This window comes from Macrotis lagotis, chromosome 1 (genome assembly GCF_037893015.1).
Source record: "Macrotis lagotis isolate mMagLag1 chromosome 1, bilby.v1.9.chrom.fasta, whole genome shotgun sequence".
Classification (NCBI taxonomy): domain Eukaryota; kingdom Metazoa; phylum Chordata; class Mammalia; order Peramelemorphia; family Peramelidae; genus Macrotis; species Macrotis lagotis.
The window spans coordinates 177,613,386-177,633,315 of record NC_133658.1 but is presented as its reverse complement, the minus strand read 5'-3'; the positions used below and the strand labels follow the sequence as shown (position 1 = coordinate 177,633,315).

The following is a 19,930-nucleotide window of genomic DNA, read 5'->3' as shown; positions in this document are numbered from 1 at the left end:
TTTCTCTATTTTCTCTTTTACATTCTCTCTCTGTCTCCCTTTCTCACCTCTTCCTTTTTTTATATATATACCATTCCAACATAAGAAACTTACACCTCTATGTGGATGCCTTCCAACTTCTCTGTCAATGATAAATTTAAGATGGGTATGTATATATGTATTTATCTTCTCATACAAGAATTATACTCCATTTTGCTAGATTGCTTCTTCTTGGCTGTAGCTTCTTCTTAGTGCCTTTACCTTGTGGGACATCATATTCCAAAGTCTTCTGTTTATCTAACATAGAAGCTACTATAATTTTTTTGATCCTGACTTCAGCTTCAGCATATCTGAAGTGTTTTTTTATTGACCACTTGCAATATTTTTTCTGTGACCTGGGGGTTCTGAAATTGGCTAGGAGTTTTCATTTTTATTTTTTATGTTTTTGCAAGGCACATGGGGTTAAGTGGCTTGCCCAAGGCCACACAGCTAGGTAATATGTGTCTGAGACCAGATTTGAACCAAGGTACTCCTGACTCCAGGGCCAGTGCTATATCCACTGTGCCACCTAGCCACCCCAAGGAGTTTTCATTTTAGATCTCTTTCAGGAGATGATTGGTGGATTCTTACCACTTTTATTTTGTTCTCTGGTTCTAAGATTTCAGGTCAGTTTTCCATTAAAATTTCTTGAAATATATGTGCAAGCTCATTTTTTTAAACTGTTTTCAGGCAATCCAATAAGTATTAAATTATCTCTTCTAGGTCTATTTTCCAGATCAGTTGTTTTTCCAATGAGGTATTTCACATTTTTTTCTATTTTTCAATCTTTTGTTTTGGTTTCCTTGTTTCTTAAATTTTCATAGAGACATTAGCTTCTACTTGCCCAATTCTTATTTTTAATTAATTAATTTATTATTTTTCTTCCTCCAGTTACATGTAAAAACAATTTTTGATGTTTGTTTTTAAAACTTTGGGTTCTAAATTCTCTCCCTTACTCTTTCCCAGAGCCCCTCATTGAGAAAGTAATTTGATAGAGTTTATACATATCTATATAGATATATAGATATGTAGTCAAGCAAAACACTCCATAATAGTCATGTTGTGAAAGAAAACAGATAAAAATAAAAACTACAAGAAAAATAAAGTAAAAAGAAAGTATGTTTCAATCTGTATTCAGATATCATCCGTTCTTTCTCTGGGGATGGATAGCACTTTTCATCATAAGTCCTTCAGAGTTGTCTTGGATCATTCATTGTATTGCTAAGAAAAACTAAGTCATTCACAGCAGAACATCCTACAATAATTGCTATTCTTTTGTACAAGTACATTTCATTTTGGATCAGCTTATATAAATCTTTACAAGTTTTTCTGAGAGAATCTCATTCATCATTACTTATGGCTGAATAGCCTTCTATCATAACCACATACCACAATGTATTCAGCCATTTCCCAACTGATGGGCATCATCTCAATTTCCAATGCCTTGTGACTAATAAAGAACTACAATAAATATCCTTATACAAATAGGTCTTTTTCTTTTTTTTTCATCTCTTTTGGGATACAGATCTAGTATATTGCTAAGTCAAAGGGTATGTATGACATAGCTCCAAATTTCACTACAGAATGGTTGAATATGCTCACAACTCTACCAATAGTGCATTAATGTCTCATTTTCCCTACATTCTTCTGATTGTCATTTTCCTTTTCTTTCCTGTTAGCCAACATAATAGATCTAAGATAGTGTCTCAAAATTGCTTAAATTTGCATAGTGAATTAGAACATTTTTACATGGTTATAGATAGAAATGATAAACCTTTTCTGAAAACCATTCATATCCCTTGATCAGTCATCAATAATTAGAGAATGACTCTTATTTTTATAAATTTGACTCAGTTTTCTGTGTTTGAGAAGTGACTTCAAAATTTTTTCACAATTACTTTTGCTAACTGTATTTCCTTCTATGTTGGGAGCTCCCTCCTCAAACATGTTTTGCTTCTGATCACCTGCTCCCCCAATCTTCCCCCTATCACCCCCCTGCCTTCTCTTATCACCTTGCCCTCCTACTTTTCTTTAGTGTAAGATAGATTCTTATATTCAATTCAGTATGCATGTTATTCCCTCTTTCAGTCAATTGTGGTATCCTCCTAACTGCTCTCATAAAAAAGTTCTCAGGAGTTACCAGTATTATTTTACCATGTAAGATTATAATCAGTCCAACATCTTTAAGTCCTTTATAATTTCCCTTTTTTTCTTGGATCATTCAAACCTTTTCCTTATTTTTCTTCTTTAGTTTGTTCAGAAATTCTTGTTGTCTCAAAGGCCCACTAATGGTACTGTCTATACATGAACTTTCCTTCCAACATCTTAAATTATCTTGGGCTGGAAAAATGTTTCACATTGGCCTTTCATTGACTATACTTCTCCAAAATTCAAATTGATGTATTATTTGAAGTTGTTTGGAGGGGAATGTTGGGAGAACTTTACTGGGTATCTGACTGCCCAGCCATCTAGGCTATACCTCTCAAGACATTCTGTTTCTTTAATGTCAATTCAAGAGTTCTATAAAAATGGGTGAAAGTTTGTGTTTACTCTTTAGCTTTAATAGGCTCTGAACCTTTCCTAAGACAATCAAAAACAAACAAACCAATGATTTTCTTTGATTTCTTTCTTTCAACAAGGACTTAAGAGAATAAAGAGTTAAATTTCCTTAACTTTAACTTGCCTCTTTCCTGAGTACATATGAAAATTGTTGGCATTCTTAACTTAATGAAATTCATTGATTATTTCTCTAAATATCCATGTACACCCATTTTCAAAAGCAGGTATTTCTTGTTTTTGTTTGCCCTCTTTAGAATCATTATACTTTTTCTTTGATATGGGTTGCTGACATCTACTGGATAGAATCAGCCCTTTCTAGGTAGTACAAATGAAGAAAAGGGCTTTACCCATTTCTGGTATCCTTTTTAAAATCCCTTGAGCTGTTAGGAATTCTGCTTCAAGTGGTAAAAATTTCAATTTAAACACTTTCCTATTTCTTGTATAACTAGCCTGTGCTGAGGTTTTTGAATTGGTCATTATAGGAATATTATTTTGCAGAAGCTGGGAACCATAGACATGATTGAAACACCCCATGGCAATTTGATATTGTCTTCAAGCTAGTCTGACCTTTACATAATTTTCCATAAGGTAAGGAATAATGAAGGCTGTTTAGGATGGTGGTAGTAGATAAAGAAGAGGAGAAGAAGAATGTAAGATGTGTTTAAGAATGAATGTTGGGTGACTAGGTGGCACAGTGGATAGAGCACTGGCCCTGGAGTCAGGAATAACTGAGTTCAAATCCGACCTCAGATACTTAATAATTACCTAGCTGTGTGGCCTTGGGCAAGCCACTTAACCCCATTTGTCTTGCAAAAACCTAAAAAAGAAAATAAAAAAAAAGAAGGAATGTAGTTATCAATAGACAATTTCCTAGGTCATAATCACAGAACCTGAATTGGAAGGGCTCACAGACACCATAAAGCATTTTCTTATCCGAACCAGAATTGCCTCTACAACATCCAGACAAATGTTCAGTAATCTAGCTTCTGTGTAAAAAACCTCCAGTGAGAGAGAAACCATGACCTCCTTTCAGTGAGGAACATTTTTTACTTTAATTGTTAAAAAGTTTTTGCCTTACATCTAGTCTAAATCTATTTTTTTGCAACATCCAGTATTTCTCCTAGTGGGAGGGTGAAGCAAACAAGTTTAATCCCACTCTTACATGATAGCCTTTAACATTTAAAGACAGCTATCATATTTCCCCCTGACCATCAAGAAGCATGAGCTCAAAGACCTTTATCATTTTGTTAATATATTTCTTAAAGGTTACAACAAGTGAACATAGTACCCCATCTGTGGTTGTAACATCCTGTGGTGAATGAAGGGAGCAATCATGATTATGATTCCCTGCTTAGAAGGAATCTTTTAGGAGGAGAGACAAAAAACTATGATCAAAATGCAGTAGAATACAAAACAACTAAAAAGAGGAAAACCTGATACTAGATCTGTATCCCAGAACTGCCCCAATTACTTGTGATCTGGGGAGGTGATTAATAACTTAGAGAATTTCATCTTACATAGCATGTATATTTCTAAAATTATTATATGTGTTTTTTAAATCTAGGTATATTTTAAATTTCCTAGAAAAAAGACTGATATTTAAGGGAACATTAGAATAAGAATTAAAAACTTAAGAGTTGGACTAGACTTCTCAAACCAGATTTTTTAACCTCCTCATTTTATTGATGAAGAAACAAAGACCAAGAAAGGTTAAGTATTCTGACTCCAAAACCAATAATCTTTCCATCATACAATTGCCATGTCACTATTGTCAATTCTTTCACAAAATGAAGAATATACATTGTGTAAATGTAACTTGCATCATCTACTTAATTTGCTTGAGGCAAAATTATATCTAGATAAAAATCTAGTTACTGTCTCCAAAGTCTATTGAGTTAAAGAAAAAAAAACTTTATGAAAACACACTGTCCTTGTGATGCAAAAGAGAAGAGTCAAATCCTGACTCTGCCCCTAAACTATGTGATCTTGATATCTCTGGGGCTCAGTTTCTTCATCTGGAATATAAATGGGGCAAGGGGAAGAATGCGTTATTAAGGTGTCTTCTAACTCAAATCTATAATCTATAATTCTATGGCATAATTCTTCATTTCCCCCTTAGCTACACTGTTTTTTGGACTTGTTTGGAACTCTCTCTCCATCATGCCCCCTGTCTAGATACGTTCCCTGCTTCATACTCCTTCCCTATTGCAGACTTTGGGAGTAAGGATTAGGCTCAAATCTGAGGAATTAAGGGAGAAGTTTTCAGGGGGTAATAATAAATATACCATAAAGGACATCAACCCTGGAGTTGAACACCTTTGATTGGAATATTGAGAACCTCAGAATAAATTAGGGGCCAGAATGCAAAGATTAGAAGAAACCTCATTATCCATTCAACTCAGCTTTCACAGCCATTTTCACTAACTTCCAAACAACTTCCACTTATAGGGCAGGTAGTCCAATCTTGGGGAGCAGCAGGGTGCCCCAAGGGGGAAGTAAGAGGCAATATGAACCACGTATCTCTGCCTTCAACACCATCTTCTCTCAGACCCTGATGACCTTCAACCAAAGAATCTTTAGAATAACTTTAGATTGCTTATAGCACAGTGCCCTCAACTATCATTTTAGGAAACAATCCCTGGGAAAATATGGTTTGGCTCCTACTCTTGCAGACCCTAGTGTTATAGCTCCTGAAGACACAGAAAAGAAAGCTCCCTATCACCCAAGTACTTGTCACTGTCAAATAGTTCAACATTAGAAACTGATATGGAATACTGATATCAATGGAAGTGATCTTATTGAAGAGACATTATCATCTGTTTTCCCTCAGTACCCAAAGGATCATGGGATCTTTCTGTGTGAATTTATAGTAGTTTTCCATTTGCATTGTTCCCCCAAGAAAACATGAGCTATTTGAGATCAAGGACTTTCTTACTTTTCTATTTGTATTCTCAGCAATTAGCATTTTAAACTATTTCCTAATTAAGAGTTTAACAAATACTTTCTCATTCATTCATCTAATCCAAGTCACACCTCAAAAAGATCCTTTCAAGTAGTATTTAAACTTTACTTGAAGATATACAATAATAGAAAATTCATTACTTCCTGAAACAACCCTCCTCTTTTAAAAAGCTCAAATTATTGGAAGATTTTCCTTATATCAAAACTGTATATCTCTTCATAATTTCCATTCATTGTCCCTAGTTCTGCCCTTTAGGGCCAAGCAAAACCAGTCTATTCCATTTCCTATATGACAACCTCCAAGTACTTAAAGAAAGTTATATTCCCCACTAAATCTCATCCAGGCTAAACTCAGTGTTTTGGAGCACTCGTTTTATCACAATCTGAAGGCCCTTCGCTATCCTGGTACACTCCTTTGGTACACTCTACCTTATTAATTTCTTCATAAAATGTGGTGTTCCAGATAGCATATAATGAAAAGGAATGATGACATTGTGATAAGTAGCAATGACCTATGCTTATATCTGGACAAGTTGCAATCTCTTGAACTTTAGTTTCCTTGTCTTGAGCTGCCATGACCATAGATTTATTCTGAGGATCAAATGATGTAAAAAATTTTTGTCATTCTAAAGACATAAATGTAAGCTATTCTCATAAGAGCTATAACAATAGGGTTTCCTATGGTAAAAAAAAACAAAAACAAACTCAGAGATATTTTCTCTTCAACCAAGCACCTCATTACCACACCTATGGATCTTCCTTTTCCATGGTTAGGAGTTAAAAGTCCTTTTATATTTTCGCTTTCCTCATCTTTTTTTTTTAACCTAGATCATAGAATAAAAAACTGAAGATTCATATACATTTCAGAGGAAAATTAGATTCTATCTGGTTTGGACATTTCATCACAGGAATTAGGGAAGAGGGAGAGGTTTTAGAATAAAAAAATTGATTGAAAGACTTGGGGTACAAAGGAATAAAAGGAAATCTGAAGAGGAAAGAGAAACTGCGGTGCTAGAGCCCTTACTAGTGAAGAGGAAAGAGAAGGTTAATTGCCAGCTCTAGCCCCTGGTACAGGCTCAACAGGGAAGGGCTTAGAAGAAAATGTCAACTGAAATCATCAATATCTTTGTGATACAACATCAATTGCCCAAAGTTTTCAGCTTCTGCAATGCCTTAAGTCCTTTAGAAGTTCACATTGTGGGGTACCACACAAGTCTCTCCCTGGGGAAACACCGCGTAGAAAAATGTAGACATGGATAAGGTATATACAAGGAAAGTCACACAGATAACCAGACTTCCCAGGGTATCATTGCTCTGAAACACAGAGATCTAATCTGACTTTCTGTCTCTACAGCCTCACAGCACAATCATATAGTCCATATGAGGGCTAGTTTAAAATACACTAGCCCAATTCCAGGCTATTCTGTTTTATAGACTACAGGCAGCCTCAGAGTAGGAGAGAGATAGCTACCCGTAGAGTAATTGCTAGCAGCTGTTGCTGCTGTCTTCTTCAGCAGATCAAATGATCAGATTGTGATTGAAGTTACAGAATGTCCTTCTCAGACATATTCTAGATTCACCCAGGAATGATGTACAAAGAGGAATAGTTGGTCCCAGCAAGCAATAGACTAAAGAAGATGAATAGAAAGGAAAAGAATAATATCCCAATTTATGGGAAGGAAGGGAAAAGAAGTTATTTGAGTCACTATGTCAGCATGAATAGGCACTTCTAAGTAAGGAACTGCCAGTTATTATGCACTATCATTCATCTCCTAAAAGAAAGCTTTCTCTTTTAAATAATAAATCTACAGGAGCATGCCAAGTTCTATTACTAGCATATTAAAGAAATTATCCCTATACTAAAGGGCTAATAAGTTTGGGGCAAAGATTCTCTTCTCTCAGGCTGTTTTTCTTTAGTAGCATGTGCACCATATATAGACATGTGCACTATTAAGATGTAACCATAAAATATGGGTAGCAGAAATCCTTTACTTGGGTGGTCTTTTGCCCCAAGATAGATTCATTTGCATGAGGTTTTGGCTCAGAAAAAAATATCTTCAGAGAAAAGGCATAAACTCAAAGCATCTACCCAGAATTTTTACTATAAAAAACAATGTTTTATGTTCAAATAGCCATGTTGTGAAATAATCTTAAATTAAGTTGAATTTGAGAGAAGACGTCCACACTAACTTACATCAATTTATTTTATAAAAGCTGGTAGCTTGCTTCATATTTACTTCCCATGTACTCCCAGGTCTTTGAGAAAAGATTGCCTGTTTTGAGTATCTGAAGGATCAAATTAGATTTAAAGTCTGTTTCTGAATTTGCTAAAATAAAAGTCCATCTACTCTATTATTGTTTCTTAGCATTATATTATTTTTTTTTTCTGCACCATACTGAAGAAGCATAGAATGGTGAAAAAAAAAAAACTAGAAGGAAGATATGGGCTCCAATTCTGTCTCTGACAATTCTTAGTGCTATGAATTTGGATAAATCATTTTCCCTTTGAGAGCAATGCTTTATTTTTTCCTTCATAATATAGGGATGCTGCTAATTAAACTACCTAACTCACAAAGGTGTTTGCAAAAGTGCTAAACAACTTGAACTGTTATAAAAAAAAGATTTATGAATGACTATTATAAGAAAATATTAAGACCCTTGAAGTTGCATTTACTTTTTCTAGACTCACAGTACACATCTTATGACAAGAAAGAAATGAAAAGCTAAGAAACTTATGAATGATAGATTTGATAGTTGCTCAAGTTAAAAAGTCATCCTAGAATGACTAAAAAATCTCTCACTTGAAGAGAATTTAGTATTAGCCAATAAAATTTTTCAGTGAGAATCTTTATTTGAATATTATTTACAGAAATGCATATGACAATTTAAGAAACCTAACTGTGAGCATGTGAAAAAGAGGAAACAGAGAGAATATTTTATATATTAAAACCTCCATGTCTAAAATATCTTTAAAAAGTCACAGCTACAAGAGAGAAAAGATGAGTAGAGAGGCAAAACGTAACATTTAAGTTGGAAGTGCGAGGATGATGGGAACAAGGAAGGAGAATTCTGCCTAGTTCCTTCCTAAGGGAGCTGGCTCATCTATCAGTCAGCTTTTCAGGACCATTTTTAAAAACTGGGCATTATTCCAGGGACCAGCTGTAATTAAGGAAAAAGAAAGACCAAATCTGGTAATGTTCACTAAAAAGAAAGACATCATTTAGTCTCATCATAAAAAGCAATAAATGTACTCCTTGCCTCAGCTGATATGAGACAATAAACATTAATCTCAGAAGGTGATGGTCTGCCTTGATCATAATGAAAATTAGCCTCAATGTTTCTGTTTTACTCTTATTGGGTGTCTCCTTTTACAGCCATTTAAAATGTGACCTCTAAAATCTTATGGCAGATTATGATCAGATGCTTCCTCCTTCTAGCACTTTAAATACCTCTCTCTCACCTCATCACTGAAACAATGATGTTAGAGCTCTTGAACATTTTGCCAATGGAGTAATATTTCTGCCTTTTAAAATATGATCAAGGTCTTGAAACAAAAGAGCCAGGAGTTTTAAATTTTGCAAGTAGAGGACACTTTGGAAATGAAAATATATAGTGACCTTGTTGCTTTTATCCTTTATTTAATACTTACAGCCAAAAAAAAAAAATGTAGAGGTAAAGGACAAGTGAATCCCACATCTCCCAGAGTTTTTCTTAAGAATTACAAAAAAGTACCAGAACTAAAAAACAAACCAACTAATTTGTTTTTTTCATTTAAAATTTTTTTGACTTTAGCTTATATCATTGATAATTTGCCATCATTTTATACTCCTTGTTAATACAGGCTCATAAAATTTTAGGGTAGGAAGGTTTTCACCATAAATGGTCAAGAAAGCTGAGCTGTGGAAGGCAGTAAGTCAGCAGTTCCTGAAGACTGCATTAATCTCCCATACTGCTAATGAAATATAAAATTTGGTAGATTAAGCCTTGTTCATGAGACTGACATGAACAACTGACTGACTAAAAAAGGGGAGAGAAAATGAGCTAAATGGAATCTTTTTGTAGCCATAGCAGCACAGCTATGGGAATCTAGTATTCCTTGGTGAATTTTCCTTTGTCTCTCCTTCCTTTCCCATGTTAACAATCAATCAATAGGTATCTGTTAAGCACCTAATAATATATGCCTGGTTCAGTGCTAGGGATTCAAACAAAAAGAATGAAAAAAAATAGCTATTCAAAAGGAGTTTGTATTCTATTTTAGAGCATAAAGTATTCATAAATATGTAAAGAATAAATATAAAAATAACAAATGCAAATAAATAGAAAGTAGTTAAATACAGGTAGTTTGCGAAGATCAGAAAAGATTCTTTATAGAAGGTGGTGCTAGAGATGCATCTTGAAAGAAGAAAAAGATTCTGTAAGGCAGAGTTGAAGACTGAGTACAGTTCAGGCATTGAGAAAGAAGATCGATTGGATTGTTGTATTCGAGGAAGAGAGAGAACATCAGTCTAACTAGGTAACTGAATATTAGGGGGGAATAATGTATGATGAAGCTGGAAAGATCATTTGGAACCAGGTTATGTAGAACTTAAAAGCTAAACAAAGAAGTTTATATTTTATATGAAGGATGATAAGAAGGCCCTAGAATTAACTGAATAAAGTTTAACTATGAATACATAAAATTGGAACACTTTTCCACAAAACAAAATAATGAAAAGATAGGATAAGATGGGAAGCAGCTAATTGAGAGACAAAAATTATTTGCAACAGATATCTTTGATAAGGATCTGATATTCAAGACATATAGTGCATAAATATATATTAAAGACCAAGAGTTATTCTCAAATGGATGAGTCAAAAGATATGAACAAAAAGTTCTCAAAATAATTACAAATTAGTAACAACTACTGGATTAGGAGGGAAAAAAGAAAGAGGCGTTAAGGATAATTCCAAGATTAAAAAAGGTGGTAATGACCAGGAAGATGGCAATGGTGTTAAAATGAGATTAGGGGAAAGAGAGAAGATCGTCAAAAAATATTCTCAAGTTTATAGTACTTAAAGTACGATGAATAGGAAAATGGCAATGGTTTCAAAAGGAATAGTTGTTTGGAGAGTGTATGGGATTAGATGTGGACAATAATGGACATGTTGAATTTGAGTTACTGTTAGGAAATTCAGTTGGTGGTTTCCAGTGAGCAATTACACAAAATGATCAATTAAAAAAAAACAGCAAATAAAAACTCTGAAATCCTCACACTCAGAAACTGACAGATAACAACTCAGTCCAGAGGAATCTATCAAACACTTACTATTATCCTAGGAATTGCTAAACCTTGGGGATTAAAAGAAAAATTAAAAAGACCAAAACAGATCCCCACCCATAAGGACTTATACTTCTGGAAGACACAACATGCCCATATAGCTACTACAAATATAAAGTGAAAATAGAAGGTAATCTCAAAAGGAAAGTACTAATTGAGGAATATGAGGTGAGAGAAAGGATGAAGATATAAGAGAGGCAAAGATTTCTTGCAGAAGGTGAGACCTGCACTGAGGGTTGAAAACCAGAAGGGAGAAGTGGAAAGCATTGTGTCATGCAATGTGTTATTTTACAAATAATGTACCATTTAATCTTCACAATGGCTCTGGGATATATATATGCTATTTATCCCCATTTTAAAGTTGAGGAAACAGGTTGACAGAGGTTTGTTGACTTGCTTGACTAGCAAGTATCTGAGCTTAGATTTGAATTCAGGTCTTCCTGAATCCAAGTCTAGTGCTCTATCTGTTGTGACACCAAGATAAAAGACAATTTTGAATGAGAGTTTTAGGCATAAGAGAAAGCCAGTGAAAAGGCATAGAGTTGGAAGTTGAACTGCCGTAAATAAGGGAAAGCAAACAGGTCAATGTCTCTGGGTGGTAGATTATATGAGACTAAGGTACAATATATAACTGAAATGGATAAATGGCAAGATCTTGATATTAGAAAAATCACTTCTTAAAGTGGAAAGAAGTTGAGGAAGTAGAACCAAACCAGAAGGCTACAGCAATAGTTCAGACATGAGATCATGTGGAAGGACACTATTCATTTTACCCTGGGGGGGGGGGGGGGGGATACAGCTAATAGTTCCTGAGTTTGTTGCTTGAATTGTTGTCCAGTCCTTTCTTGACTAGATTTGGGATTTTTTTTGGCAAAGATACTAGAGTTACTTGCCATTTCCTTCTCCATCTCATTTTTAAATCCAGGAAAGACAAGTGAAAAAAGAGCATCAAACAAAGGTGGGGGGACCAGGAGAAGTCATGAAAATCTATAAAGTAGAGAGGTACAAAGGTTTAAGGAAACAAAGAAATGGAAGTGGTACTTAGTGAAGAGAGTTTCCTTAAGAAGTTCAGTAAAAAGGAGTTGATCAGATGAAATGAAGGGTTTTGTTGGGGTTTTTGTTTTAGGTTGAAGTGCTTTATACAAGCAACAGGAAAGGAGTCAGTAGATAAGGAGAGATCAAAGATAAGAGAATAAGATTAAGAGAATGGATATTCTGTTTGAGAAAATGGGAGGGGATGAGATCTAATTGGAAAATAAAAGGGTTTCTGTTGGTAAGGCAAAAGGTCACCTTTTCTTGTGAGACAATGGAGAGGAAGGAGATAGAGGAGATGTCAGAGGGATGTGGGTAGGTAGAATAGAGGAGAAAACAGAACTTTTTAGCAAATGACCTCAATTTTTTTTGGTGACAAAAGAGAAAAGGTACTCAGAGGAAGAAGCTCTATGAAGAGATTGAAAATAAATGAGAATGCTTGGAAATGTCACTCACATGAAAGAGACAGTGAATTGACAAAATTGTTGAAAAGTACTACCTTGTTGCTGTAAGGAAGAACTTAATTGTTATTACCTAACAAATTTATAATGGGCCATATCTGCATATGTTTGTGATTTTTTTTCCCAGTTCTATTCAACAGCTCACAAAAATTGCAAAGAAGGTAGATAGTGAGAAACTAAAATTGGTACTTGACAAGGTGTGGTAAACAAGACAACACAAGGGTAAAAAAATTAGACAGCAGAGGAGAGTTTAGAGGAAGCTAAACATTATTATCAAAAACAAATATAAAAGGTAGAGCAGATGAGGAAATATATTCCAGGTCTGGACACCAACCTATGCAAAGACACAAGGGTGGGAAAAAAGTATATCTAGCAGACCAATTTAAAGAGCACATAATATAAATGAATGGGATAGGGTTCATAAAGTCCTGGTCTTATAAGTGAAGAAAAATGGAAAAGATATAGAAGATGCTGTAGAACAGAAATAACAACATTTGGTACCTGACTGAGTTGGGTGGAAGAGGGGAAAAAGAGAAAAAAAATGTCAAGAATGATCCCAAGGTTAATAAAGTGGTAGTGACTAGGAAGGGAGCAATGTTGTTCAGATTACACTGGGGGAAAGAGAGAAAAGAGTCAAGGATAATCTTAAAAGTTAAAGTATGATAGTAGTGAATAGGAAGATGGCTGTAGTTTCAAAAGGCATGATTGTTTGAAGAGTATATGGGATTAGATGGGGAAGATAATGAACATGTTGAGTTTGAGTTTCAGTTAGGAAATCCAGGTGGGAATGTCCAATGGGTACCTGATAAGGTAGGACTAGTATTTAAGAGAGAGAGATGAAAGCTAGAAAGATAATGCAATAAATCCCTTATTATATGCTATCTAACACAAATCAATGGGACAAGGAGATGTTAGCTGAGGAGAAGCTTTCCTAGTTCCCTTAAAATACAAATTTAACCAAATGAGATAATATATACACATATATATAATAATTTGGAAATCTTCAACAATTCGATAATGCTAGGGTTTTTTTTTTTCATAAATATCACCATTTTTAGAAGGAAGAATTTGATAGAAAACTGTTGTTAGTTCCTTGTGCTTATTTTTATTTAAAAGGGGATGGGGGGAATGTGTCTTTTTAATTCTGACTATAACATTGGTATCAGAAAGATATTTTGAAGCTTGAACCTAAAATAATGAAGAATGCTTAAAAACTAAAATAACCAAAAAAATCCATCTCACTCTCATAAGTCACTTTCTTTTTTGCTTGTTATTTAAAGACATGCAAAGTCTAGAGAACCTACTCAGAGAAGCTGTGATCTATGGCCAGCCTCGAAGTCGAAGAGCATGGAAAAAAATCCTCATTCTAGTAGAAGGCGTCTATAGGTATGTGAATGATCAGGGTATTTTTAGAGGATGCTAGCTGTTACTATCTAAAACAGTCTTTCAAAAGTCAGAGGTGGGGCGGCCCTGCAGTCAGGAGTACCTGATTTCAAATCTGGTCTCAGACACTTAATAATTACCTGTGTGTCCTTGAGCAAATCACTTAATCCCACTGCCTTGCAAAAACCTAAAAATAAATAAGTAAACAAACAAACAAATAAATAAATAAACAATAAAAAGGCAGAGGGATGAAGAAATGTATTTCACATATTTGGGATAGCTAGGTGGCACAGTGCATAGAGTGATAGGTCTGAAATCAGGAAGAGTGATCTTTCTGAGTTCAAATCCAGCCTCAGATATTTACTAGCTGTGTGACCCTGGGCAAGTCACTTAACCCTGGGGTCTCAGTTCCTAAAATGTAAAAAGAGCTGGAGAAGGAAAAGGTAAACCCCACTACTATCTTTGCCCAAAAATACCCAAATTGAGTCACAGAATCAGACATGATTGAAACAACTGAGCAACAATAAAAAATAAATTTAACAGATCAGAAAAGACCTACTGAGAGTCAAACACAAGTAAGCCATCAAGCTTTGATCTGGTTATCTACAGGGTAATCTTTATTATCAAATAACTGGAAACACATAATCACACAGAACCTCAAAGTTAAAAGAGATATCATATAATATTTTTATGGACAGAGCACAATAATCTTCAACATATTAAGTGCTTAATATTTAAAGTGAATTTATTGACATTAGAGTCATCTAATACAATCGTTATCTGAACAAGAATCCCTCCTATACTTCTCAAAACATAGTATTCAGTCTTCACTTTAAAAACTCTAGCAAGGGAGAGCCCTTTTCCACTAGAGACAACCTATTCAATTATTGAATAGGTCTAACTATTAAGGATCTTTTCCATAACTCATGTCTACCTCTCTTGATATGGTTTGATATTATGGAAATTTTTTCAACCTGCTTTGCTTATATATGAATGCATGTTTATGTATATGGAAAAAGAGTTAACTTGAATTGGCTCTTTATAAATTTTACTTGTCATATACTGAAGATCTCTGGTCACAGGGATTTTTTTTACCCTTTAATGGTCTTTGACTTGAATTCTTCTGACATTTCATATCTAATCATAGAATATATTGAGGGGTACCTGACATATCATCTGATTTGTCATTTTTACTAAAAACCACAAAAGATTATCAATAGCTAAAGGGTCCACTAACATATAGAATATTCCTAACACATTTAAACTATAATGCCAGAGAGGCTACTAACCCCTTCATAGTTTGTCTTAGAAAGATTTTATGTCAAAAATTCAATTCTCTTCAATCAAAATTTTTATATTTTTGTTCCTAATGGAGGAGGAAGATTCCCCAAAGATTCCCTTTGCTATTACTCTATATGCAGAGAAGCTGTTAGCTCAGCAGAATATTTCCTAAGAGAAATTTTAATGAATCCTAATCTCAAATAATTAGAAAGGATGTTCCTATGGGATAATTATAGAAAAGTGAAAAAATTAATGAAATAGTAATTCCTACACTTGAAAAATAACAGTATTGCTGCAACTGTAGGAAAAGTAGAGACAACATGTTTTTTCTCTTAATCTAAAGTTCCCTTAAAGTAACAATTTTAGTTAAAAGAACAGTAACAAGCAGAAAAGGAGAGAAATGTTTCCTGTAAAAAATACATTTTCACAAATTCAAACTTTAAAATTTGTTTTTCTTTAAAAAATAACAACTGCCTGCAGAATTTATTGTTCTGGCTGTTGATCAGGGTTAAACCTTCAAATGTCCCCATATAGGTCTTCTCCATACCTCATCTAAGAGGGCTGGTAGCTGCACGTGCTCCTACAGAACTATGAAGTTGGTATTTATAGTTTATTGTCAGTAACTGATTTTATTTATGATGTATCAAAATATAAAATGGTGAAAACTAGGAGTGTGTCCTATGCATAAAGTCTGTGAGAGTACGCTAGAATAATTGACTACTCATTGGTCCTGAACTTGCTACTTTAAAAAAATAATATTGCCATATTGACTTTATGCTGTCATAACTTCAAGCCTCGTTCTTCCTCCTGTGTAATTTGTGCCAGCTGCAGTGAACCATAAAACTGGGGTGACAGAACAAACCAGCTCTTATCTAAACACCTGTCATTCAGGATTGGAACAGCTTAAAAGCTGATCAGCTGAGCCAGAGCAGGCTGGACATCTCCTTTTAAACAGAATAAACAGAACTAAACTGCAAATAAACGCAACTTGGCACAACTAAAGGAAAGTTAAGTTTTAAACACTTTGATCATGGCTGAAATTAAAAGGACCACCAGCATTTTACTGTCAAATATTCTTGTCAGTGACCCAGCCTACAGAAACCACTGCAAAGGCTGGATTTTGTTCACTTCATAAATTCTATCTTTCTTCTGCCACAGTATCAGCAATACTAACTTAAAAGTTAAGGATTACTTGCAGAAATTGAAAAAACTAAACCAGATTTCAAGTTTAAACATCTTTAATATTTTAAACTTAATCTGTGGTTTATGTGGTCATTTTTCTTATGTCCTCTTGTCAAAGAGATCTGGAATAGGACTTTCAGGGACTTTTTAGTGGAGCACAATGTTTTTCTTTTTTCCCCAAAAAATCAGTATATGAAACTTTCAGTGAAAAGTCTCCAACTCAAACTATTTTTTATGAATAGGTCATAATCTTCCTGTATTTTGGTTTCTTCATCTTTAAGATGAAAAGGTCAGACTAGATTATTTGTACTTCCAACTCAATCATTCTATAATTCTATGATTTTATGTGACTTTCTTCTGTCATTTCCATAATTTAACATTGAATGTAATCTCCATTTTTCTTAAGAATAATGTCAGAATTTTCAATTCAAAAAATTTTTTTGGTATTTAATTTGTGGATATCCATACAGATTGTATCATTGCACTGCCTTTAGAGTTTCAATATCATGATTGTTTTTTTTCTCTTTCCTGTTCCTTTCAACATCTTTGATCAAGTACAAAAGTACTCAGCAGAAAAAGTCAAGGCAAGGTTAAGGAATATCAGAATCCAGTGTCAAGTCACTCATATGCCTTGAACCACATTTTTATAGCACTATTTTAGTCACTAAGTAGTTTATGTATTTAAAAGGTGGCTCAATGATCCATAAACAAAAAGAAAATGACATTAACTTAGAAAAGAAAAGTGTATACAGTATGTTTATCTGCTAAATGCACCAAATGATGAGGCTGTGATGTAAAACTAATACAACATAACCAGATATAACACTCAAAGGAAAAATCTAACAGAAGAGTTAAAGCTTTCAAAATACTGGCAGAGAAAAGTGATCTTCTTGTATTTATGACAGTTATCAAGAAATAATAAAAAATAGATCCTACTGTAACTTTGTAAATGAAATAAATTATACAGAGATCTAGAGGAATCCAGGAAAATGTCTAATTATTCTTCTACCCAGAATTCTACATATACTTGAAAAAGAACTCTGGTAGTCCACACAAAAGGATTCTCTTCTTCTATCTATGTGCTAAATTCTAGTGGAAACAAACATTTAAAAATTACAATATATGCATGCAAGGAAAATAAGGAACTGTATAATACAAAACAAAGAAGCTTGTGAGCACCTAAAAAGGGAAACTGTGGTCCCTATGAGTCACAGGAAGTATTCACTAAGAAGTAGTCACAAAAAAGTAAGAATAATAATAGCCTACCTCATTTCCATTTATGAAAGGATTTTAGACTTGTAAATCAATAAACTATTCTAGACATATATATTCATATATGTGTGTGATTACATATATATGACTTTCTGCAAGACATATGATAAAGTCATGATCTCCTTTTCAAGAGATAAAAGAAATCTAAGTTGGATACATTTCAATGAAATCCTAGGTGTATGATGACCATAAATAATCTTAATTTATATCTATATCTATATATATATAAAATCAAATGAGAAAATTTCTAGAGGTATGAAATAGGATTCAATTCTTAGACATGTTCTGTATAAGATTTGTTGATCAATCAATTTGATATTATTCTATAGGTTAAGGATAGGGACTATACTTGTGATTTCATTATTATCACAAATGCTTAGATGAAAAAATACCTTCTAATAATCAGAGCCTTCTTTGAATTTATAGTCTTGGAGAGTTGCCAGGAACTTTGATAGATTAAGTGACTTGCTCAGGGTCACAGAAGCAGTATGTAACAATTGGGACTTCAACCTATGTCTTTCTGGTTTTCAAGGTTCTATATAATGGGAGACCACCTCTCATAAATGCAGGGTGACAGGTATATTCATTGACTATGTGAATGGCACAAAACTCTAAAGTAAAATTTTTACACCAGAAGATAAATCAAGGGGGCAGCTAGATTGCACCGTGGTTAGAGCACCAGTCCTGGATTCAGGAGTACCTGAGTTTAAATCTGACCTCAGATACTTAATATTTACCTAGCTGTGCCTTGCAAAAAAAAAAAAAAAAGATAAAATCAAGATTCAAAAAAGGTCTACACAGGTCTGAGTAATATCTTCAATCATAGATTGAGAGCTGGGAAAGATGCTAGACATCATCTAGTCCAAACCTCTCATTAATAAAGGAGGAAACTGAGAAGTTAAGTGACTTGTCTGAGGTCATACAATAAATGGTAGCATCTGAACCTATGACTACAAAGACAGTACTTTCTTTTCTATTGTACTGCATTGAAATTTAAAAGGGATAAATATAAAACTCTATATTTTTAATTTTTAAAGTTTTAAAATTTGTTTTAATCTTAAAGGAAAGGGAAAAATTGCCATGTTTACAAGAGAACATAAAAAGATAATATAAAGCAATAAATTTCCATTTCAAGAAAACCTGTATAATAAATACTATACAGTATTTTCAAGGCTGTTCAACTTTGTTTCCTTAGGTTTTCTTCTTTCTCTGCTTGCACTTTTTACTTTTTTTCCTCTCCTTCACTCAGCCCTAACATATATACACACACACACATATGTGTATATACATATGCATGCACACATGCATGTATGTTCACATATATACATATATTTATACACATATTCATATGTGTGCACATATGCACTCGCATCCATTTAAATTGTCTTAGTAAGGTTCTGAAAATCACTTGAAGAGGATATAAAACACTGACGTCCTTTCTTGAGCTAAACTGGAAAGCATTCGAAGTTTACAACAAAGTGTGTAATTCCAATGGACCAGTCATGTTGTTCAAATGCTAAACATACACTTTCCAAAAAGACTATTTTACAGAGAACTCACAGAGGGCAAGTGCTCATAGGGATGTCAAAAGAAGCAATATAAGGACACTCTGAAGGTCTCTCTTAAGAACTTTGGAATTGATTGGTCAACATGGGAAACACTGGCACATCTAGCATGGTGTGCCCTCATCAGGGAAGGTACTATGTATAGCTCAAAAGAAATGTTAGATGTGCAAGTTTAGAGAATTTGCCCCAAGTTTCACATGGATATTTGTGCCCAACTTGTAATAAAGCATTCCAAGCTTGTATTGGTCTGATCAACCACAGTCAGACACACTTTAACTGTTCTCTTACATAGTGATGTCATTTTAGTCTTCAATAATGAAGGACAAGAACCAACTAACCAACTATATGCTTATACATACATAGATCTCTATAAGCATAAACACATATATACATATGCTCTAATATACATATACGTAAGACCATACTATGTTTATTTCCAGTCACCTGTTTCTCTGAAGGTGGAATCTTCCTTTATAATAAAGTCCAAGTCTTCTCTGTTTTTCTAAATTAAGCATCTCATCATTTCCTATTCCATAGCAATGCAACATTCTAACTCAATCACATTCTGAGAGATTGTCTATGAAAGTTTCCCCAATTTTCTGTATTCCTTCTATTCTTGCTTTATTTTTTACAAGAAATTTTTATTTAAAATAATCAGAATTATCACTTTATACTTCAACAGTGCTCTTACCATATAATATAATATAATATAATATAATATAATAGTATTCAATCTGCTTCTTTTACATTTTCCCCCAGGTTTCTTTGAAATTCCTGACCTTTTCCTCTTCCAAATGAAGTTTGTTATTATTTTTACCTAAGATAATTTTTAGTGACTGAATTGGGATAGCATTCCTAAAATACAAATTCATTAGGTAAAAACACCACTTTAATTATA

At 33.9% G+C, this 19,930-nt stretch overlaps 1 protein-coding gene across 2 annotated transcripts in view; it reads left to right on the top strand.

The window, feature by feature from the left end:
• The window catches only part of LOC141504437 (serine palmitoyltransferase 3-like), a 134,198-nt gene that overhangs the window by 37,926 nt on the left and 76,342 nt on the right, over positions 1–19,930 (top strand). For both annotated transcript variants that reach the window (XM_074209436.1, XM_074209435.1), the window contains one exon: positions 13,630–13,735. In XM_074209436.1, coding sequence (XP_074065537.1) covers positions 13,630–13,735 — 106 coding nt within the window. The remainder of the gene's footprint in view (positions 1–13,629; positions 13,736–19,930) is intronic.